Source organism: Rhinichthys klamathensis, unplaced genomic scaffold (genome assembly GCF_029890125.1).
Source record: "Rhinichthys klamathensis goyatoka isolate OS25496 unplaced genomic scaffold, OSU_Roscu_1.1 h1tg000028l_1, whole genome shotgun sequence".
Taxonomy (NCBI): Eukaryota; Metazoa; Chordata; class Actinopteri; order Cypriniformes; family Leuciscidae; genus Rhinichthys; species Rhinichthys klamathensis.
In genome coordinates, this window is record NW_026606578.1 from 414369 (window position 1) to 438741 (window position 24373).

General features: G+C 36.3%; 2 protein-coding genes across 3 annotated transcripts; both read right to left on the reverse strand.

The window, feature by feature from the left end:
- Positions 1-9642: 9642 nt before the first annotated feature.
- Positions 9643-13980, reverse strand: si:ch211-117m20.4 (CUB and sushi domain-containing protein 3). Its single transcript, XM_056244768.1, has 5 exons — positions 13490-13980; positions 13242-13403; positions 12919-13086; positions 10290-10493; positions 9643-10189 (listed from the first exon to the last, which is right to left on the reverse strand). The coding sequence occupies exons 1-5, from the start codon at positions 13602-13604 to the stop codon at positions 10176-10178; spliced, it is 663 nt and encodes a 220-aa protein (XP_056100743.1). The 5' UTR covers positions 13605-13980; the 3' UTR covers positions 9643-10175.
- A 1431-nt stretch (positions 13981-15411) lies between these two features.
- Positions 15412-24024, reverse strand: hinfp (histone H4 transcription factor). Of its 2 annotated transcripts, none has more exons than XM_056244787.1 (10): positions 23887-24024; positions 23296-23503; positions 21792-22021; positions 21585-21684; positions 19184-19336; positions 18954-19031; positions 18469-18589; positions 18213-18351; positions 17510-17634; positions 15412-16414 (listed from the first exon to the last, which is right to left on the reverse strand). In XM_056244787.1, the coding sequence occupies exons 2-10, from the start codon at positions 23459-23461 to the stop codon at positions 16069-16071; spliced, it is 1458 nt and encodes a 485-aa protein (XP_056100762.1). In that variant the 5' UTR covers positions 23462-23503; positions 23887-24024; the 3' UTR covers positions 15412-16068. The 2 variants fall into 2 exon arrangements, with proteins under 2 accessions (XP_056100762.1, XP_056100770.1); XM_056244795.1 differs by having other exon boundaries at positions 23786-23927.
- Positions 24025-24373: the final 349 nt, after the last annotated feature.

The following is a 24373-nucleotide window of genomic DNA, read 5'->3' on the forward strand; positions in this document are numbered from 1 at the left end:
TGTACCTGTATGAGGATATAATATTACAACAATATTAAAATATGTATCTAATTTAGGCCTAAAAAAAACTTCAAGTAGCCTACATGACTGACAACAAAAATAATAATAGAAAGCATAGCCTATTTCATAAATAAAACGTAGGCTAAGTGTAGTGGTTCGCGCAGGGAATTTTGGGAATGCCCATAAACAAAAAGATTCATATTGTTACTGATAGCCTATGTAACTATATTTTAGACTAGCTAATACGCATTAGGCTACACAGTTTTTACTCTTACTTTTACTATTTTTTAACCTTTAATACTGATTTAATATTGTACAATGCAATGAACTTAGCCTACCGTATGTAACTTTTACCCATTTTTAAAAATCAATTTTATAATTAAGTCTTACATTGGTTAAATTGCTGATATTTTGTAAAGTGGAATCTTTGGATAAAATATAAAATATTTAAAATATAAATACTTAAAATATAGCCTAGGCTATTTATATTCCAGTGCAGTGTGAATTTTTTTTTTTTTTTTTTGAGAACACAATTGTTCTCAATACAACCTGGCAGACGCACACGCCACTTCTTATTGGGTTGTTGTGGGGTAGCCTATAGTTTACATTACAAACCCCTCTGCGGGAAAGTGAGTGCAGGGCTGGCCTGGTGCCATACGGTCATGGGACATGTGGAGATCTCAGTTTTCCCATGATCCAAGAGGAAATTCAAGCAGGTGCAACTGCATCTCCATATGTCATAAGGCTATACATCATACGTTTTTTTCGTTGAATCAAATAGCCAACATTAGACTATTCGCTATTCACCAGCAACAGGGCTGTTTTATTTTATAGTGGGGCAGGAGGAAAACGTATGTCAAACCTATTTTTAGAACCACTTGCTTATGAGATTGCTTTGGGTGGGGGGAAGGTAAAAGAACGGGTGGGGTTGGAGATGATGTAGACGAAAAACTTAAACAAAGGGAAATTACAGCCGCCTATCCAGCAGCACGGGAGAATTGAGCGCGCGGTCTCTTTAAAGGCGGCACCTGCGCATCGACTGCTACTGGTGCTGATGCTGCAGTGCTCGGGTTATTCTCGGTGAAACCGTCGGGGTAACTCGCGTTCAAACGACGCCCTACATCATCCATGGCAAGAAGTGGTTGCTGTTACTTTTGATACGCTATCATATTCATTGTTTCTCTACGTTAGGCTAAGCTGATATTGGGGGTGGAAAGGGACATATAGCCTATAGCTTACCGGTTGCTCTGAAGAATCTTTTCAATTTTACTTTTGCTGAAAGGGAACATTATGTGCATGTAATTAAGAGACGGACGGATAGCACACACATTATAACATGATTCATAGTTTTTACTTCTAAAACATTTCTTACAATATTTTACAGTAAACAATAATAAACAATATAAATGAACAGTATTTTAGAGTTTATTGTCCTGTTTAAATCAAATATAATTCTCACATATGGTAAATTATAGATTCACTTTTCAATTTTTAAGCCTTTTTTCAAGATTAGATTACATCTCACAAGGTACTAGATGGCACCTGCACATCACTGGTGATAAAGCAACAATGGTCGGGTTATTTTGTTGTAGTTAATTATTAATGTTCATTGTTCATTAATGAAATGTAAACAAATATTTAAGAGGTAAGAGAGGTCAGTGGGACATGATATCCACATAATCCTCACTCTCTACAGTATATTTGACAAGTCATATTTCACAATACAAGAGGTCACAGGTCCATGCCAAATTACTTCTGTACTTTCAATGTTATCATAGTTACTCAACAGTTTAAAAAAATGCACTTTTGATGATCTGTTGTGAAATTAGTAAGAGTTTTGCTTACTTGTGAAAATAGTACCAAAGTGAATAGAAAAACTGTAATAAACAATTTTGTATAAATCTTAATGGAACAAGGAAATGGACCATTTAGTTTGTGATTCGTATTCATAAATAAAATAAAAAATCAAGTTTAAGATTTATGCAAAAATATTTTAAGCTCTAGTTTTTTTTTTTTACTCATTTAAAATTCTTAAATCATAATATGAATAATATGTAAGGATTATTCAATTCAATTGAATGGATTTTTACTATTAATTGAAATGCGTAAATCTTGAAAAAAGCTTAATTTATTTTGAGTGTGTATACAGACAGACAGACAGACAGACAGACAGACAGACAGACAGACAGACAGACAGACAGACAGACAGACAGACAGACAGACAGATAGATAGATAGATAGATAGATAGATAGATAGATAGATAGATAGATAGATAGATAGATAGATAGATAGATAGATAGATAGATAGATAGATAGATAGATAGATAGATAGATAGATAGATAGATAGATAGATAAGATAGATAGATAGATAGATAGATAGATAGATAGATAGATAGATAGATAGATAGATAGATAGATAGATAGATAGATAGATAGATAGATAGATAGATAGATAGATAGATAGATAGATAGATAGATAGATAGATAGATAGATAGATAGATAGATAGATAGATAGATAGATAGATAGATAGATAGATAGATAGATAGATAGATAGATAGATAGATAGATAGACAGGGTCTCACCATTTGTGCTCTCCTCTATCACAACCAGCCTTTGCATAATATGTAGAGAGGAGATGTACACTGGAAGGAATTCTGACATTTACATAATTCTATAAACCAATTTTAGGTCATGAACTAATCTGGTTAGGTAAAGAAATTATTAAATTAAAAGAGAGCTTCCACCTGACAAGGTACTATGACACCTGGTGATAAAGCAACAATGGTCGGGTTATTTTGTTGTGGTTAATTATTAATGTTCATTGTTCATTAATGAAATGTAAACAAATATTTAAGAGGTAAGAGAGGTCAGTGGTAAATGATAACGTAACCACATAATCCTCACTCTCTACAGTATATTTGACATGTCATGTTTCACATAGAAAGAATATGGTCACAGGTCCATGCCAAAAAATTACTTCTGAACTTTCAATGTTATCATTGTTACTCAACAGTTCTCAGAACCAAGCATCAAATAATTAATCCATAGCAAAAACATTTGCAGACCACTCCTTTCTAAGGTAAGAGATAAGACTTCCCCATAAACCCGATCATTTATTATCTAGAAATTGGCATGCAAAGAAAATGCAGAACATAAATAGAGTGTGAGGTTGTTGGAGACATTCAGACACACTGAGCAGACTGGTCATGGCTCTGACAGCGATTAGTCTTCTGTGCTTTGCAGCTTTGCTGCCTTTCCCAGGGCTGGGACTGCCTGCAGACTCAGGTGAGTCTATACATGTTACATTAAAAACATACATTTTAACATTAGACATTCAATTCTGATGTTAACTCCACTATTGTTTTAATTGTTCTACAATATTTAAATTACAGAAAAAAGTAAGTGTAAATGTAGCCTAATTAAATTACAGTAATTATTAATGCATTGCACCCAACACTGTGTATTTGTTATTAAAGCTACACTATAATAACTCTAAATTACCACTGCATGTATTTGATATATTCAAGCTGTATAATGCTCTTTCTTTCTCTCTCCCAAACAGGCAAGCTGGAACAGGTCCCTGTTAAGGTGACTGTCATGAATGATTTCACTAATGAGCATGTTTCCTACTCCGCCACTGTGACAGAGGAAGGGCTGATGTTTGGGGCCTTAAATCAACTGCAGGACAGCAACGCCGGCTTCAAGTATTCCTTAAAATTTTACTGAATTTATTTGAGGTTTAGTGCACTTCACATGCAGTAATGTAATTATATCATACCTGATTAACTTTACTACTGGTTGTGATGACCCACATATACTTAATCAAAATCAAGGTTATAGGAAAATGGGGCATATTTTACCACTGTGACCACTAAGGAAAACAGGGACAAAAAGATCAATGCAATTCTGTAATGTACTATTATTTTTCTATCCATTTCCGATAAGCCTGCAGATGCTGAATCAACGCTTGTCTTGTCAGTCAATTGAACAAGGCCCAGGACTAACAACATTTTTAGAAAGCAGACTTTGAATGGAATTTAATTTTTGTGCTAATTCTGCTACCTTTATTTCTGTTTTAACAATAGATTCTCATACACTATTCACAAAACCTTTGGCATATATCTGGAGAGTGTGAACGGATTGGCTGGATCTGATAAGGACCAGACATACTGGGAACTTCTGTCTGAGAAAGCAGGAGTTATCACCCGACTGGAAGTGGGTAAGGGAAAAGATAATTATATACTATACATATACAGTATTACTTTACTGAGCAGGAAAGTTTAATTCAACTTACAACACACGATAATTAATTATTAAATGTAGATTATTATTTATACTCTGGAATGCCTCAATCTTTTGCAGGAATTGGCTGCTACCAACCCCAGAGAGATGAGAATTTGATCCTGAGGTTCACCACTTGGGCCAAAAAATAGATTTGTTTTTTCATGAACTATGAAATGTGACTGCTGAATTAATACCACATCATGATTCAGTCATGTCATCAGTGTAAAGTATAAGTGAGTGGATAAACTCATCATTTCATTGCATCTATAACATTCTAATAAACATATAGGGCTGACGGAACTGAAAAGGCTCCCTGATCTTTTAACAAACATTCCAAACTAATTTGATTCAAATAAATAGTGTACATTACCAGTACAGTATTCAACACCTCTTCAACATGGCTTATGCTCAGAGGGCAAAAAGTCCGGGCATCTCTGGACTAAACACAGATCAGGAAAAAAACAGTCAGTGATTTACATGTTGGTCTCTAATGCACTATTCCAGAGATGCACAAAATGTCTTTATATTTAGTTTGAGAAGTTCTGTTAAGATTGAATGTTGACTGATGGATGGACGGACAGACAGACGGATAGGTGTTTGCATTAAACAGTGAGACAAGCATTGAAACATCTCAGGAATATAAATGAATCCATGGGGGAAGTCTTTACAGAACACTCCTTTCTAAGATATCAGACACACTGGTCAGACTGGTAGAATAGCTCTGACAACAATTATACCTTTGTGCTTTGCAGCTTTTCTAAGGACTGGGCTTTGCCTTTTTATTTACATATGAGACCTTGAGGAATCTACGTGTAGTTAAATGTTATTGTTATAAAATGTTTATTAGTTCACTGACTCAGGGTAGGCCATGGAAAACCTGGAAATTTCAGGAAATATTAAAACTGTGGGTTTCACTTTATTTTGATGGTCCTTTTAACACATTCTCTTGACTATAAGTAACGTTGCACCTACATGAGAACTCACTCTCATTATAGTCAAGTATTTGTAGACTGGTAGAGTTAGGGTTAGAATAAGTGGACATACTTGCAAAGTTACTTATAGAATGTCTGTTGGAGGACCAACACAATAAAGAGTAAGCAGATATTAAGCAAACAGTCCAAAGTTCCTCATAGTCAACAGAATGTTCAAAAGGGACCATCAAAATAAAGTGTTACCCAGGCAAGGAGAAATCATATAAATAAAAATACATAAAATACAAGAATATCAAAATATATTTTAAAAATATGGCATGTTTTTTCACTTATGCTCAGCTCTAAAATATTTTTTAAATATTTTAAGTAGATTGTCTTACTTCTTTTTCTTGCTCAATACACAATACTCAACAAAAAAAATTGTGTTCAACCAACAAGCTATGAGCTAGAGGAAGTTAATTTCTAGCATAAAACATTTTTTTTAGGTTGATTACTCAAAAAAAATTAAGTCACTCCAACTACTTGAGCAGTAGCCCTGGAACCGATTCATCTTATTTATTTCAGTTAAAATCCACAGCTTTCATTGCACCTGCTTAATGTAACTTTTTTGGCAAGTATTTAATGAACACGATATTACTTGTCACTGGCATTAGCGCAGTCATTGCTTACAGAATCAATGTATAATGTCAGCAGGATGCTTACCAGTCTTTTTTTTAATTGTCTTCATTTCCAATCAAAATGTATTAATCGTCAAAAATAATTATTCGAAAGCTTACACCCTCAGTATTCATACCGTGAAAACCATTTTTGATATTGGACATTGCATTACCCTGGAAACAGTACTTTAACCATGGTAACAGTACTTACCACTGGGCTCCTCCCCCCTAGTGGACGATATCATGTTTCATGTTGCAAAATTTACTGCACTGTTTTATAATCAAAACTTTTTCAAATCTTGACAAAACACATCTCATAGGAAAGATCTGAGACTCAAGGTTCCATATTTTGTGATTGTTTTGTAATGGACGTGATTTTGACGGAATTTAATTAATTTGTTACAGAACGCATAAAAATATTCAATGGAATGTATGTAACACTCCTGGCTATTTTTGCTACAGAGCTTAAAAAATCTCATGGGAACTTAATTTTTTGTGATATCAACTTGGAACACTATAAAGTCATATGGCTTTGATTTTATAGCATTTTTTAGATTAAAAATATTTTGTAAAATATACATTTTGTATAAAATAAAATAAATGTTTAGTACAGTACATTTGCTTTGCAGTAAATTTTTACTTCTATAACTATTTTTACTCTAATTTTTTTTTTCTCATTCAATTATCTGTTGAGTGTCTTCAAAAAGAGAACAACCTTAGGTCTGTGTTCCAAAGCATTCATTAATTACAATCATTTAAGTTTGGATAGTGCATTTTCATGTCTATGCTAAAAAGGGGGGTTACAGTTAACACTAACAGGTCTTTTTTTCACACAAAAAAATCCACTTTAAATATTTATTCTCCTTTTCCAGTCCTATGCAAAACATGCTGGGAACTAGAAATCCACTGCCCAATTTCCAAAGTTATTAAGAAAATGTCATTAAGTTACTACAACTTCTTTTTTTTATCAATCAATTCAGAAATTTGAGTTTAAATTACACACAATATTAAGTTGTCAACATTACTATGTCAACAGAACTCAACAAAATAATGTTCGGAACTTTAAAGGTTTAATTAAAATAATAAATTAGAATGTTTTACTTGTAACCATGCATTTATTTAATTTGTGGTAACAGGACCCCTGAATTATAGAGTGAATGATAGAATAGTATAGTACTTCAAATTTATTTTAATGTGATGACTGAATCAATTTATGAACAGAATCAATATAACTATAATTATTCGATATGCTTTTACAGTCATACCTGACTCAACACTTGTCTTGTCAGTGTATTGCACAAGGTTCAGGAAGTGAGCCTTGAAAAGTCAGATTTGTTTGTCATGTTTCCTTGTGTTTCTTGCCTGACCTGTTCTTGTTAAGGTATGCATTTCCGAGAAACTTCCAAAACAATTAGTAAAATTAGCATACAAAAATGCATAAATAGGTTTGGTTGAGACTCGAGAGACATTCAGACACACTGAGCAGACTGGTAGAATGGCTCTGACAGCGATTAGTCTTCTGTGCTTTGCAGCTTTGCTGCCTTTCCCAGGGCTGGGAGAGAGCAACCACTCAGGTAAGTTTTCTTATATAAAGCCATGAATTCTGCTTAAAACAAGGATACTTAAGGATAATTATTGAATTCAAATCCTGTCTATACTTAAAGTAAATAACATTTGTAAAGTATGTAAATCCATGATTCATTGCAAATTACTAAAGCATTTGTTATTAAAGCGCCAGTTTGTGCTGGTATTCTCAGAACATGTCTTGCTTGCTTTGGTCACTTAAAAGCAGTTATTTAAATAACACCTGCAGTTTTCTAAATAGCACCCTTTCTCTGTTTGTTGCTCTCTTCTAAACAGGAGAACAGGGCCCGGTGTTAGTTAAGGTGGATGTCACTAATAAATACACTAACACCATTGTCTCCTACTCCACCACTGTGCCAAAGGGAATGCCGATGTTTGGAGTCTTGAATAAACTACAGGACACCAAAAGCTTCAAGTATGACCCAAACTTTTATCAAATTATTGTGGTTTAATGCACTTTACACCCAGAAGGCCTAATGCAAATATAGTATAGAACAGTACAGTACAGTACAGTATAGTGTAGTATAGTATAGTAAAATCATGACTGAATGAGGTTATGGGGAAATAGGGAATCTGTTTAGCCTGGCAAGCCAGACCCACATCAAGATGTTGGGTCTGGGAACTCACCATTGGCAGAGCTCAATCCGAGGGGCGGCATAAACGGTTGTGTTTCAAATTCCCTCTGCACGCAATAGGATAGCGCTAAAACCAACCAGAGCGTTTTCCCACCAGCGGAGCTAGTTGATGGATTAAACTTTTGCTGTATCTGGTCGGCAAAACTACGAACACATCTTCCTTTTTTAAGAATGACTTAATTGCGGTTCTTTGTTCTTTTCTCAAAGAAAAGCTTAACTCCAAGTCCTCCAGAGTCGCGGCCAAAGCCGATTCGAAAGACCGCTGTTCGCCAGCACCAGCAAGTAGCAGAGAACCGTCGCAACTCTGTCATCATTATGTTAAGCCCGCCAGCCAACTCTATACACGATGTGATTGGCCTGACTAGAGTTTGTTTTTTCCAGCTCGAAAGCCAACGGAGAGTTGCTATAACACCCTGGCTGCAAGTAAAATTTGCTGCCGCTAGGGTGAGTCTAGATTTCTAGGCTAGGAATCTTTTACCACCGTGAAAGACATAAAGAAAGAATCCATGAAACGCTAAAATATGCAACTTTATATGACTGAGATGATTTCATTGTCAGACCTGACTCAAGGCTTGACCTCTAAGTTTATTGTACAAGGCTTAAAGGGGTAGTATAATGTCCTTTTCACAAGATAAGTCTTTGATGTCTCCAGAGTGTGTATGTGAAGTTTTAGCTCAAAATACCCCACAGATATTTTTATATAGCATGGTAAAACTGTCACTTTTTGAGGGTGAGCAAAAACGCACGGTTTTGTGTCTGTTCCTTTAAATGCAAATGAGCAGCTGCTCCCGGCACAGAGGGCGGAGCTTCAAGAGCTTCCTTTTACCTCACACCGACATGCACTGAAAGTTTCAAAAACTTTTAGCCTTTTATGTTCAAACCGGAGTCAGACAAAGATGGAGGGACTCAAGTAGAAGTGACAACATGTAGAAGCAACAGGACATTTCTGTATGGTTGATGAATTAGCTTATGTGTATTTCTCTTTTAGTTATTGATTAGCATATTCTGTCTTGATAATCTATATATCGTGTTCCGGGGCGGGTTTTATGTAAATTCTAGGGTTAGTGATGTCACTAGCCTGGGAGGAATGTTGTGTAGTTCCTACCAGCCGTTTGTTAGTCCTTAAAAAGGAATTTATTTAAAAGCTAATATCTCCCTTTGCTTTGAACTTTTGAGCATTGTAACTTTGCAGATCTTGTTTATGCTCAAACAGCAACATTATTACACACTAACTAAAGTTAGAAAAGTGAAATCAATCAACCACCCCTTTAAAGACAATTAGGAACTTCTTAGTGGTAATTTAATTTTTTGTGCCAATTCTGCTTTATTTCTATTAGTTTCACCACCAGCATTAGCAAAAGCTATGGCATATATTTGGAAAGTGTGAACGGACTGGCTGGGTCTATTGCAAACCACACGTACTGGGAGCTTCTGTCCAAGAAAGGAAAATCTATACACAGGCTGGACGTGGGTAAGTGTATGAGTTTAATTATAAAGCATGCACTTATATGCCACAGTCTGAGGAAGAGTGCAAATACAATTGAATTAATCAATTCATAACAATTCAACACAAAATATATAAAATATTAATTTTCTCCCCCAATCTTTTGCAGGAATTGGCTGCTACCAACCCAAGCGCAATGAGATTTTCATTATGAATTTCACCAGATGGGACTAAAAGTAGATCAGTTGTATTTTGTGGTTTCAAATGAGACCACTCAAATTCTATATGTCAGTATATCAATCCCACATCTTGTATCAATCATCAAGTGAATGAATAATCTAATAATTTGATTGCATCTACAGCATAATACTTAATAAAATCACTGAGCACTGCTGCAACTGTTTCTCTGATCTTTAAACAATTATGACTAATTAAGGTACAATCAAATAGTGTACATTACCAGTCTCCAATTACATAGATAATCAAATGCATAAAATGCCTACATACATATTCAGGGTTTTTTTTTTTTGCATGTCAAGCTTGTCTTTTTACATTCAAATAAAGATTAATTCTGTTGTTTCCAGAAATCATATAAACAATGTCTTCATAGAAAAGGATAAACAGATCCACTGTCTTCTATCCTGTAGAAGCTGAAAGAACAAACACAAACATTTATTTTGCAGCATTTTTCGTGTACTTGTATTTGCTAGTTTTAACTAGCAGCAGTTTAAATAACTCTATGAAACTTACCACAGCGAGTGAAGCAGTCACAGTCGCAGAAGTTGCAGCGTGTAAACCAGCGCTTCCAGCCTGATTCTTTAGTCCTGCAGTTCTCAATGCGACTGCATACGTGGTTCAGAGGAACCGCATAGCTCTTAGCATCGGGACAGGTGGACGAACACGTCCCGTCAATGTCCTTCTCGTTGATCTCAACCCGGCCACGATGACACACTCCTAATGTCACATACAGGAGACCGAGAAATGAAATTCCCAGCCAATGAAATTCCTTTTAATGTAAAATGTAATTGACCACAACCATTGTTTTTTTTTTCTCCACAACCAAGACTTTGACCTAATGTTTTAACTATAAAAAAATAACACAACTTGAATAAACTTAATACATGTATAGTATATACGTAGAATGAGACGTATCAGTAGGTATTTCATGTTATAGATGATGACTAATATACTAATATACCCAATACTGTGTTATTATGAAATAATTTTCCTATTGATTTTTTACCTACATTTTGAATTACGCATTGCAATGTGTTGTGTTTTTAAGTTAAAGGAAATATCTGTAAAGTTATTTACAGATACTGATAATAAAAGTCACATTGGTAATTTTTTTTAAATTGCTTTCCACTGATGTATGGTTTGTTAGGATAGGACAATATTTGGCTGAGATACAACTATTTGAAAATCTGGAATCTGAGGGTTCAAAAAAAAAATCTAAACATTGAGAAAATCGCCTTTATTGTCCATTTATGTTCGCGATTGTGCTGCATTCACTCACAAAAATAAATGTTTTATATACAGTATCTCACGAAAGTGAGTACACCCCTCACATTTCAGCAAACATTTTAGTATATCTTCTCAAGGGACAATACTATAGAAATGAAACTTGGATATATTTTAGAGTAGTCAATGTGCTGCTTGTACAGCAGTATTTATTTAATGTCCTCTGAAAATAACTCAACATACAGCCATTATTGTCGAAATAGCTGGCAACAAAAGTGAGTACACCCTAAGTGATAATAGCTGTACGTTTAACCATGCAAAGCCACATGTCCTATTCATCATGTTCATGTTTTTGTGTATTTTGTGTATCTTGTATTAGAGCAGCTAAAATTTTTGCTTTGAGTTCAGTTCTCTCATACTGACCACTGGATGTTCAACATGGCACCTCATGGCAAATAACTCTCTAAGGATTTGAGAATTAGAATTGTTGCTTTCCACAAAGATGGCCTAGGCTATACGATGATTGGTAACACCCTGAAACTGAGTTATAGTACAGGCCAGGGTCATACAGAGGTTTTCCAAGACGGGTTCCACTTGGAACAGGCCTCGCAAGGGTCAAAAAGGAAGTTGAGTCCTCGTGCTGTGCGTCAGGTGCAGAAGCTGGCTTCAAAAAACAGACGCATGATCATGCCAGCATTGCTTTAGAGGTTGCAGAAGCGGAAGGTCAGCTTGTCAGTGCTCAGACCATACACCACAACAAGTCGGTTTGCATGGCCGTCGTCCCAGAAGGAAGCCTCTTCTGAAGCTGGCTCACAAGAAAGCCCGCAAACAGTTTGCTGAAAGCAACCTCTCCAAGAGCATGAATTACTGGAACCATGTCCTGTGGTCTGATGAGACTAAGATAAACTTGTGTGGCTCAGATGGTGTCCAGCATGTGTGGCGACACCCTGGTGAGGAGTACCAAGAAAATTGTGTCTTGCCTACAGTCAAGCATGGTGGTGGTAGCTTCATGGTCTAGGGCTGCATGAGTGCTGCTGGGACTGGAGAGCTGGGCTTCATTGAGGGAAACCTGGATTCCAACATGTACTGTGACATTCTGAAGCAGAACCTGCCCTCCCTTCAGAAACTGGGCCGTAAGGCATGATAACGACCCCAAACACAACACCAAGATGACAACTGCCTTGCTGAGGAAGCTGAAGTTGATGGAGTGGCCAAGTATGTCTCCAGACCTGAACCCTATTGAGCACCTGTGGGGCATCCTCAAGCGGAAGGTGGAGAAGCGCAATGTCTAACAGCCAGCAGCTCCGTGATGTCATTATGGTGGAGTGGAAGAGGATCCCAGCAACAACCTGTGCAGCTCTGGTGAATTCCATGGCCTGGAGGATTAAGGCAATGCTAGATAACAATGGTGCACTGCTCACACAAAATATTGACACTTTGGACACAGTTTTGACATGTTCACTTAGGGTGTACTCACTTTTGTTGCCAGCTATTTTGACAATAATGGCTGTATGTTGAGTTATTTTCAGAGGACAGTAAATATATACTGCTATACAAACAGCACATTGACTACTCTAAAATATCTAAGTTTCATTTCTATAGTTTCGTCCCTTGAGAAGATATCCTAAAATGTTTGTTGAAATGTGAGGGGTGTACTCACTTTTGTGAGATACTGTATTTACGGACGGAAATTTACAGGGTCACAAATGTCCTAGCAGAAATGATCAGTTTTCCTACAGATTATTTTTCTTACTGTATGTGTGGTCACTCAAAAAAAAATTGATCAACACCTCTCACAGTAACAGCACTCAATAATATAGCAACTTAGTTAGTGTTCAATCTCTCATATACTGTAAATATATGAGACTTAAGACAGAATAGGTCTTGTATTCATAATCTGAGCATTTTAAGGACTTACTGAGGCAGGACGGTTTGGGCGTCCATTTCCCATTGGACTGGCAGGCTCGAGCAGGATCTCCAACCAACACGAACCCTGGCCTGCAGTCGTACCGCACCACAGAACCCACCCACCAATCACTCCCATACACCATCCCGTTAAAGTCCACATCAGGTTTTCCACAATTCACTAGGGCAAAAGTTTATTGGACAAAACTCTTGAAGCACATAAGAAGTTCCAGTGTACACAGAATAAATGAACAGAATAATCACAAATTATTCTGTGTTTATGGAAATGCCTAAAAAAAATCCAGTGCATTTCATTAAAATGATGATCTGTAGTACCTCTACAGAGGGATTTGTATCCCACCCAGCAGCAGTCTGAATCTCCACAGTTGTCTCTCTTTAGCTCCCTGTGTCTGCCCTTACACCCTCCAAAACAAAGCGGGGCTGTCCCGGACCAGTAAGTGTCTCCCAGGTCATCCTCCTGTTCCACCTCTAACAGACCTGAGGGACATAGCGCTCAAATCTTTCTGACATTGTCTAATTTGTAAGCTTAGTTTAGACATGAATAAATCAAATGCTCCTCTTACCACTTCCTAGATCTTCCTCCACAGCTGTTCGTTCAGTAAATGCAGTTATAGGCACTTGCGTGAACACCCCATGCATGGACCCCAGAAGCAGCAGCAGAAGAGCTCCTAGTTTCATGGCGTTTCGTTGGTGGTATTACTTCTCTAATGCAGAAAAGTCTATATCTGTTCAGTTCTCCTCATATAATCGTCATCCACTCATTCTCTACTCAGGAATCCATTGTTCTGGTGTCTCAATATGGAAGTTCTAATTATTTGAATACAGAAAAACCATTTACATTAAATGTATTTTTTACAGACTATCTCCAAGAACCTATTTTCCTACAGAGAGACAGAGCAAGACAGATGGAAAGAAAGGGGAAGTGTTGCATCTTAGCTCACACTAAGCCCCTAACGCAAACTAATCTTTTAAACTCTGCTAACACACCAGCGATTATCACCAGAGCAGAGAAAAAGAGATTATAGAGAACGGGAGAGAGCCATGGCTTGGCTGATTTGCAGTTTAGCTTAACTTTCAGTTGTGCTGATTGTAAACTTCATGTTTTTCACATTTGATAATGTTAGAGATTAATCTTGTCCAATGTCCTCGAGATCTGCAGTGCGTGTAATTACTGTAACGACATAGATCTGTGAAAAGCGCTCAAACACTGACCTCTGACTGCTGCAGTAATGCATAAACTGCTGCCTAACCCAGCACAACCCGCCTGCTGACTCTTGTCCTGAGAGATTAAAACAAACAGGACTTACAAGTACCGTTCTTAGTCACACACAGGATCAACTAAGAACAAAGTGGATTATCCCCAGAAAACACTTTACCTACCTGAATATGAACTGAACATACCAGAGTACACAATATACACACTACCAATGAAATTTTGGGGTTTGTAAGATTTTTAAATGTCTTTGAATGACGTCTGTTATGCTCACCAATGCCGCATTTGCTTGATCAAAACACAGTAAAAACAGAATTTGTATTACAATTTAAAACAACTGTTTTCTATATATTTTAAAATGTAATTTATTTCTGTGATGGCAAAACTGAATTTTTCACATCATTACTCCAGTCTTCAGTGTCACATGATCCTTCATAAATAATTCTAATGAATTCTAGAATTTCTAATAAATTCTATGATTTATTGCTCAAGAAACATTCCCTATTATTATCAATGTTGAAAATAGGTGTGCTGCTTAATATTTTTGTGGAAAGTTTGATACATTTTTTTTCTGAATTTGTTGATGGATGGAAAATAGAAATCTTTTGTAACATTGTTTGTCTTTACTGAGACTTTTGATCAATTGAATGCATCCTTACTGAATAGAAGTATTAATTTCTTTAAAAAAAAAAACTTGATCTGAAACCTTTGAATAGCAAGAAATAATTTCTGCTTGTAAGCAAATGTTTAAATTGGAGAAAAACAAAACAAATAGGACAAAAATGTACTGAAATAACTGCCATTGTTTATTTCAAATAAAATTAATTCATTTAGTATAGTTTTCCTTCTCAATTAGATTATTAGAACATAGGACTCAACTGCAAATAAAAAGTCCTATGGAAAAGGTGCATCTTAATGAAAGGTCAAAACTATTTTTAATTTTTTATTTATTTTAACTACTTTTTTACTTTGATAGAAAAGTGTCAGGAATAGGTAGCTTCCATCAGAATGGGTCTTTTTGCAGATTCTCTGATCTCCATATAAATTAAATGGGTGTTGGTCAGTTTGAAGTTCAGAAGCACTACCAATTCAACTATTAGTTAAAACTACACACTGTAAAGATTTCTCCAAGGTGATTAGTCCTTCTCCTTTCACATTAACACTGAACCTGAAGAGTCAAAGAAAGCTGATTAAATTGTTCAGTAGGATTAAACATTTCCATTCCCCTTTACCCTCTTCTCTCTCACTCCCTCACACACCCAAACAGTCAAATGTAAAAGGATGTTTTTTATAGTACAAATTGTCATTTAATCACCCAACCCTGTATTTTCCTTGTTCCGTGTGAAACACAATAAGAGGTGCGTGTTTGTGTGCCTGTGTGTTCCTATTACCTTATATTACTTACAAGGCAGGTAACTTATGCTTCCAAACTCCAAAAAGGGAAAACAGCACTTATAACTACTTATAATATAACGTACAAGTTATATATGGACTACATTTAATATAATCTCATGATGCTTTTTTTGCCCTTTTGGAGCTTGGTAGTATAAATTACTATTCATTTTCATAGAATGGAAAAAGGCAGGTCAAACACTCTACTTAACAACACCTCATTTTGTTTCATGCCAGACAAAATAATATAGTGTCAGAATGACATAGGGTCAGTAAATTATCACAGAAATTTCCCTTTTTAAGTAAATCATCTCTTTAAGCAATCCCCAGACTAACTTGTGATTTAGCTTGATCTTTTCTGTTCAGTGCAGTGTTCAAGGTGATTGAGGATGACAGCATCCTAAAACACTCTTATCCAGGTTTGGTCCCCTGTTAGTCTCATAGTACAGTGAGTATTGTCTCAGAGTTAAAAGGAATGTCCTAATGTCCCTTTTTATTGTCTGACACAGCAGTCTTAGGGAGGGATCCGAAGAGCTGTTAAACCACCTCCATGCCCAGCTGTTGGGCAGTGTCCTGTAGCTGACACATCACTGACCCCTCTCTTGTAGAGTCTGTTTCTGAGGAGGTGCCGGCCATCAACACCAAGAACACACTTTCTGCATTTTCCTGAGTCCTACAGACCTCTGCTCCCTCCTTTCTTATTCCTGCCTCTTTATTTCCCCCCATGGTCTCCTCCAGTTCTTCCCCGGATTGGACGTTCTGCTGGCTGGACTCACTGCTGTCCCCCTCGCCCTGCCGCTCCCGCATCAGCTGTTCTGTTAACTCCACGCTCTCATAGCGGATCAGCTGCAGACGCATGAATCCATCTTCGTGCTCTTTATACCTGAAACGAGGGATTGGCAAAGTGCAAAAGACCGTAGTCAGGTTAGACGGGTAAGGTTTATTGTCCACTGGAAACCAAGATTAAAATTAATATTAATTAAATAGCACCCATGGGATCTACTGTTAGTTAGACTACTTCAAATTTTTGGATCACTATGTTGTTGTTTTTTTAAAGAAAGTTTTATTCAAATTATTCAGCATGGATGCATTAAATTGAATTAAATTGATCAAAAGTGACAGCAAAAGCTTTTATATTGTAACAAAAGATTACAAATAAATGCTGTGCTTTTGAACTTTCAATTCATCAAAGCTTTCTGGATTTTTTTAAATTTTTTATCATGGGCTGCATCCGAAATCACATCCATCCCTGCTATAAAACCAAAACAGTGACAAGAGCAGTATGTCTGAATTCATTGTATTTATAAGAGTGTAGGCAAAAAGTACCCAGATGACCTGATGATTCTGAAGTTTGCACATGCCATACGATGGACATTTTACTATCATGAGGCCACAGGAGAGGTTTGCCAATGAAGTGACAAAACTGACGGTGGTAGGTCACATGACAGTGACAACATGGCGAATGTAGTCCGTCTGGATTACATTCATACTACCCAAATGTATACTATATAAAACTTTTTTTTTTGGCACTCGCAACATAATTACTTATTCAAAATAAGTACCTACTAGAGTATGCTATTTCAGATGCAGCCATGGGTTCCACAAAAATGTTAAGCAGCACAACTGTTTTCAACATTGATCATATGCATAAATGTTTCCTAAACACCAAAACAGAATATTAGAATGATTTCTGAAGAATCATTTGACACTGAAGACTGGAGTTAAGGCTGCAGAAAATTCAACTTTGCCATTAAAGGAAATATTACATTTAATTAAAGGAAAATAGATAACCGTTATTTTAAAATGCAGTAATATTTCACAATACTACTGTTTTTGACTATTTTTTAACATAAATCTTCTTTCAAACACATAAAAATCGTAGAGATCCCACATTTTTGAATAGTAAGGTGGTTGAGGAAATAAGTAATGAAAACTTCTAAATGGGTGGTGGCCACAAGGAAGGAGGAAGTCTTCAAACCTGAATCTCGGGTGCCCTGAAGGCCATTTGAACTGATGTTTCTTGCGTAAGTGGGCAGTGAGGTTGTTCCCCCGGGTGAAGCACTGCTCACACACGTGACACTTATAGCGAGGAGTGTAATCTCCCTAAATGCAAAACAGCACATTAACATTTTTAGCTACTCTGGAGCTATGAGCTGAATATCAGTTACTGTACAATTGAAGTGATGTAGAATTGTATTCACTTTTTGATGCAGTTAGTTTGATTGTGTTTGTTCACACTGTTTATTTGATCATTTATTGAGTGAAGTTACATCTAAATGGAAGTTGCCACATTAGTTAATTCCAGATTAGATGGATCATTTTTATAGATCAAACCTTGGACTTTATCATTATAAGAGTCCTTCATTCTTACTTCAATTACCAGCTATAAAACAAATGACATTTTCCCATTTACATTTGAAAAAACTAAATCAATTAATCTCATGGTAAAACAACATTACATATAACAATGTACTAATCTTATGAATTTCAGTTACCTATTGCCTAGCCTTATTTATTTTAATTGACAAATTAGCAAAGGCTTAGTATTTGCTCTATTGTCACATGTTGTTCAGAACCTGTATTACACTTTCTGTGGAACACAAAAGAAGATTTTGTTGTTGTTTTATATTGTTGTCTTTTTCTTATTGTTGAATGTTGCTGTTACTTTCCAAATGGCTCACCTCATGAATGCGCTTGTAGTGGTTCTTGATTGAGTAAAGGGAGCGGGTGGAGTAATCGCAGTCAGTGAAGTCACATCGATACGCTGGCTCACTGCTGTGCGTGTCTAAATGCTTCCGCAAGTCTATTAGGTTTTTACAGCTGAAAACCACATGAACAAAAACAAACTGACAGGTCATGTCTTATATTGCAGACAAAAAGATTAAAGGAGTCACAAAATCCAGGGAGTCACTGTCGTTGGTGATGAAGCAGCCTCACCTGTATTCACAGTAATCACAGCTGTAAGGCTTCTCATTGGAATGACGAAACTTGATGTGGTTTCTCAGCGAGGATGGCGATGGGCAGGTCATATCACAGAGTGGACATTTATAATGGTTGACTTTGAACAGAGAACAGGTTAGCACATCATTAGAACAACCAGGTCACACCATACTAGGCAATAAGTATGGTGTGTACTCCACACAGGAGCATAGTCTGGGGGTTGCCTTTTTTTTCTCCTCACCTCTCCTCATGTTATGCTGTATTTTCTTCCTAAATGCTCTGTCTTCCTGTCCTGTCTACCCCCTTGTCATATTGTATGTATTTTTGTATGGACAGGTTGATGGCTAATTTCGTTGGTACTTGTGACCAATGACAATAAAGGCTACTACTACTACTACTACTACTAATAAAGGCCTGTAAGGTCCAATACAGCAAAACAAAGTACAACCTTTATGAAAGATAACACACAAAAATACCCATACCATGGTTCCTCATGTGGTCTCTCAGCAGCCGCTCAGTGGCGAAACGTTTAGAGCAGTGGGAACATTGAAATCTTTGACCTACAAACAAATGCACACATAAACAACTGGCCCATACTAATTAGATTTAAAAAATTTCTATTGAAATGAGTCCAAATTGATCAATAGAAGGATTCAATTCCCTGTTATTGCTGCTGCTGCATGTGTACTACCTGAAATACAATTCCTCTCACCTTCTATGGAGGTCTGTCGTCGAATGTGGTCGAAGAACTTTGTGTTGTTGGCGAACATTCCTCCGCAGGTCGGACATGCCACCAGCTTTTCCTGTGTGTGACTACGCATGTGCTCTCGCAACTTAAACCTGCCCTTGAAAGAGGCCTCACAATCTAGAAGTCAAAAGGAAAAAGTTAATGTCTTCTCAAAACTGTGCTGAACTGTGAAAGTCATTGTGAGAAGGGAAACTACATTCAGTAACATTCAACTAAGATGATGTTTTTCTGCCATGTGGTTCACTCTCATAGATAGTAGAAATATGAAAGATGTAAATATCTTCCGAGTAAAACAGCAAGAAGTTATATTGATCAAATATTACGAGGACCAGTGGTTAAATTGGGCCGGGGCTCTCCGGGGCTCAGCCCCGGCACATAAGCCTGCTCGTTTGCAGTCAGTTGCCTACTGGAAATTATGTCACATACAATTTGATGAAAGTGATGCTTTTGAAAACATATTTCTCACAATAAATGAAAGATTTTTGAAATAGCATGTCTATTTTGTCTCGGCGGAGCTGAGATGAGAACAATCGGAACACGGCCGTATTTTTGTTCAGCTGCTTAATCTCGTTGTCAGTCGACCATGATCGCGCACCGCTCGCGCATGCGCATCTGACACGGATAACTGTACGCAGCAATAATGAATGTTCCTGGGAGACCGTGGTTGCGCGGGATGTGGATGTTCCAGAAATGTCAAAAAAAGTGCCCTGGCCTTGAATGACAAGGTAAGGAAAATAAGACTAAATCAAAATTAAATAACCAGGACCAGGTTGACCATGTGATTTTTCTCAGGAGATGTTTTGAGCATTTTACTTCAGATACCGGATTATCAGCAAACTGCCAAGAGAACTGCTAATTTAACGTTAGCTGGCTACTTAAAATAAACTAGCAATCTATTCAGTAAGCATATTTGTATTTGCAATTGCAGTTATTCGCGGAATTATCAACTTTACGTGGGTTGTGTAATGAGGCAACCACTGGAGCCAGAAATCAAAACTTTGCCTTTTTATGTGTGTGTGTGTGTGTTGTTGTAGTAAAGAGAGAGAATGGGAGAAGGAATTTTGTATGAGGTGGTCCTGGTCACCACAGACCCAAATCTTCTCAGCTGTTGCTACTGTCATATGCTGCACTGTCTCTCCATGTGGCACATGATGTTTGGCACATTGTATGGGTTACTATATCATAACAAGGTAATACAACGTGTAATCAAGTGATGACTGATTAACAGTAATGTAAATGCTAAATGTCCTAATACCTGTTGCAAAGTAAATGCTCTTAACCTTGCCGTTTTTCACATATCATGTAATACTCAATTTCTCCATTTCTTTGCACAAAACTCTCCAGAAAGTGCTATTTAATGGTTTATTTTTCAAAAAAAAATTCCCGGGGGGGCATGTCCCCGGACCCCCCTAGGGAGAGCACCCCCACATAATAAATGCCAATTTAACCCCTGACGAGGACACATGAATTTTGAAAAAATTCTGTATGGATAAATAATTTATAATAAATATTGCAATATTCCTTAAAAAAAGGATTGTCAATTTTGATTTCATGGTGACTTTAAACAACTAAAAATCAAGATATTTTAATTAATCCCCAACTGTTTTTGAGTTACCAATGGATATATCAGGTAGCCTTATTTTAAAAGTGTAATATTTATACCTGGAAAAGTCATATTATAATACATGAGGATCAGTGGTGTTTTAAAATGAGGTGGCAAAGTTCTCTTTTTTTTTATATATATATATATATATATATATATATATATATATCAAATGTAAATTTATGTCTCTGTTACACTTAATTTTCCTGGTTAAATAAACATTACATAAAAAAGAGAGACCATATTCAAAATAGAATACAATTCTATTTTGTATTTTTACACTAACTATGTAATGTTCTTTTAAAACCAAGTATATATTTCATCAAGTTAATGTTTTTACGCATTTTTACATTTATTCCAAAATAATAACGTAAAGTCAGTAACAATTTAAACAATATATTATTATTTTCAGCAGTCATCAAGCTTGTACACACTGGTCAAAAACGCAGACACGAAGATGTACCTTTAATTTCCCCAAGCACAGTCATCATATTTTCCAGCAATTTCAAGTTTTGATTTTATCGTGACAAAGCGGTAATATTGGTACTTACTTTTTTAATTAGTCTTCCCATTATAGCAAGGGAAAAAATACTATGCAATTCAATGGGGTGCATCAACTGTTTGGTTACAGACATTCTTCAAAATATCTTAATTTACAACAAAATAATAAATTCAGGGTAAGTAAATGATGACTGAATTTTTCATTTTTGGGTGAACTATCCTTTTAATGCATAATATTAAAAAACTACTATCATTTCTTACCTTTCCAGCCACAGAACAAAACATTCTCTTCATTAGCCTCGAGACAGTGGGCATGCATCTCCACATGTCTGTAGAACCACTCTGGATTATCCATAGACATCTGAATACAAACATACTTATCAGCTGAGTACTTGACCTGATTTGACTAGCCACATGCAATTTATCATCTACAGTACTTAAAAAGAATATGTTGGATTGCCTTCGTACCTCACAATGCTCCCAAAGACAGAGGAAGTTCTCTTGGACCTCAGGCACAATGTTGCGGTTGAGCAGGCCGACCGAGCAGGCACCCATATCACTGTGGCCATTGAGTATAGCAAGTCCCCACTGCTTCAACTTGGTGTGGTAGCAATGGAAAAACATGTGTCTGAGAAGCTCCGCATCTCCTTCCACTGAGCAGAAACCACAGTCTCGCCATAGACAGTTATGCTCCTCATCTGTAAAACATGCAGGCAAGCTAAGGCCTAATTGTGGACCAGGACAATGAAGCCAGAAGCCACAGGGCCTCTGACTGCCAGAAACCTGAGGAAAGCTGAGATGCTTGCTATAGCTTAATACTCAGAAACAATCACCTGCTGATGATGTAACATTGATACAGATAGATGAACATTGCATAAGTGTGCCAGTGACTGTTGGTGAAATGGATGAAGAAATAAGAAATCTCATGTGTTCCTGGCCCTCTCTCAGCACTAATAGTCTCCTTTGAACACCTTAAACCAGATTTTATTTTGTACACTAGTCCTGGTATATATATATATTGTGTACTCACACTTGTAACTGAAACCTTACTCCTCATTTTTACACAAAAATTTCTCACAATTGCAACCAGAACTGTTATTTATATACTATTGTAGTTTATATTAATATTTTGAATGAACTTTTATTTTTATATTTTCAGTTTTAATTTTAATTAATTAATTAAATTTATTTATTTTCAGTTTCCTTTTTTTGTCATTTTTTGCTATGTGCTTTTGCCATTTTTAATATTTCTTTTAAATATTTCTAAATAGTATTTTCAGGTTTAGGTTTTACTTTAATGTTTTGTACTTACAATCTTACACACTCATTTCAGTTAGTTGCCAACGTTTTTTATTTTTTTTATTTAACATTGACATTTCAGCTTTATTTAAAATCAACACATTTTTTTTGTTTTTTTTAAACTGTTTTAATTAACGATAAAAATTCTGAAGTTGAAACCTGTATGACTCTTTATTCTGTGAAACACAAAAGAAGATATATTGAAGAATGTCTGGTTTAGGTTTTTTTGTCCATGCAATGACAATGAACGGTGACAGATGATGTCAAGGCTCAAAAAGAACAAAAATGTAATTAATGAATTAAATAAATAAACAAACAAACAAACACCATAAAAAAAAACAATATGAAGAATTTTTATTTTTTAGTGAACCATCTCTTTAAGACAGGAAAAATAAGTAGGCCTAAATGGTTTCATTAGAGGACAAATCAATGCTGACACTTCCAGTGGCCAGTTACATAAACTGCTTAGACTAGTATTAAAAGTCAGTCATCTAAATTTTTAACTGTTTTTTTTAATGTCAGTTACATAAAAAAGTAGATTGGTATAATTTGGATTCAAAAAATACTACTGAATACCTCTTGACTAACTACAAGTTGGTCAGACAGTACATAGAAGCAGAAACTTAACATAGCTGCTAGTGTTTATGCAACTGGCCACAGGTGTTGAACGCACCTGGTAAGTCTGTCTCACTGTCCACGGTAGCTTTATAATGTTTCTCCACGTGCTGGCAGAAGTCCTGCATCCTGTCAAACGTCTCCTGACACGAGCCCCACTCACAAGCCAACTCCAGCAGCAGCTCCTCTCTGCGAGTGGCTCGTTTACCCGACGGGTGCATCATGAGGCACTGAATGTAAAGCACAATGTGTGGTCCTCCAGTCCTCTGAAACACACAGTAAAGTCACATGTGAGATCGAAGTTAGTTCTGCTCGAGCTATCTGTGCATAGCTGTCAGTTTGTTTGTTTTTAAAAAAAGCTTTTTGCCATACATGAACTGCGCCACAAATGATTAACTCCAAATATATGGCAATTTCTTAACTGCCAAAAGCACTGCTAGTAGTTTTATGAAACCATGGACAAAGTTGTTAACCTAGCATGAGACATATAGCTGGTTAGCAAAACAAAAGGGAAGTTAACATTCTGCCTCCATTTTGTTGACTAGTACCTTTCGTTAGCTTGGGTTGAGAATAATTAAATGTGTTTTCATCCAATGACATTTTGTGAGGGAGTGCATCGAGTTGTTAAATGGATAGAGAAATAACTCACCTTTAGCAAATACTTCAAACATTTCCTCAGTATTTTTTCCCACGAAATAACCAAACCAATCAGATTTCAACTTTGCGGCGTCGCGTTCAAATCGCAACCAATCAAATTGCAGCTTAGCAGTACATCACAATGATCATTCCCTCCGACATCTAAACCCTTTCAAGTGTTCCGCATCGTACTTTGTATTCAGTGGCAGCAATGCCTGTCTAACAACCCTAAAAAGGAGTTTCACTTGCTATACTTGGCTATTTTTAATGAACCTGCTATGGAATTTCAACGATATCATTGTACTATACAAATAAATCTGTATGGAACTGAAAATTAGTTTTCTTATATTTTAATATGTAAGTTAATAATAATAGTTAATATGTTTTTCCAAATAATGTTGCCAATTTGCTGTCATTTTAATTCAATGACAAATAAAAGGCAGTTATTTAATTTTGGAAACAATACGTTGTCATTACAATACCACACTTACTATACTCGC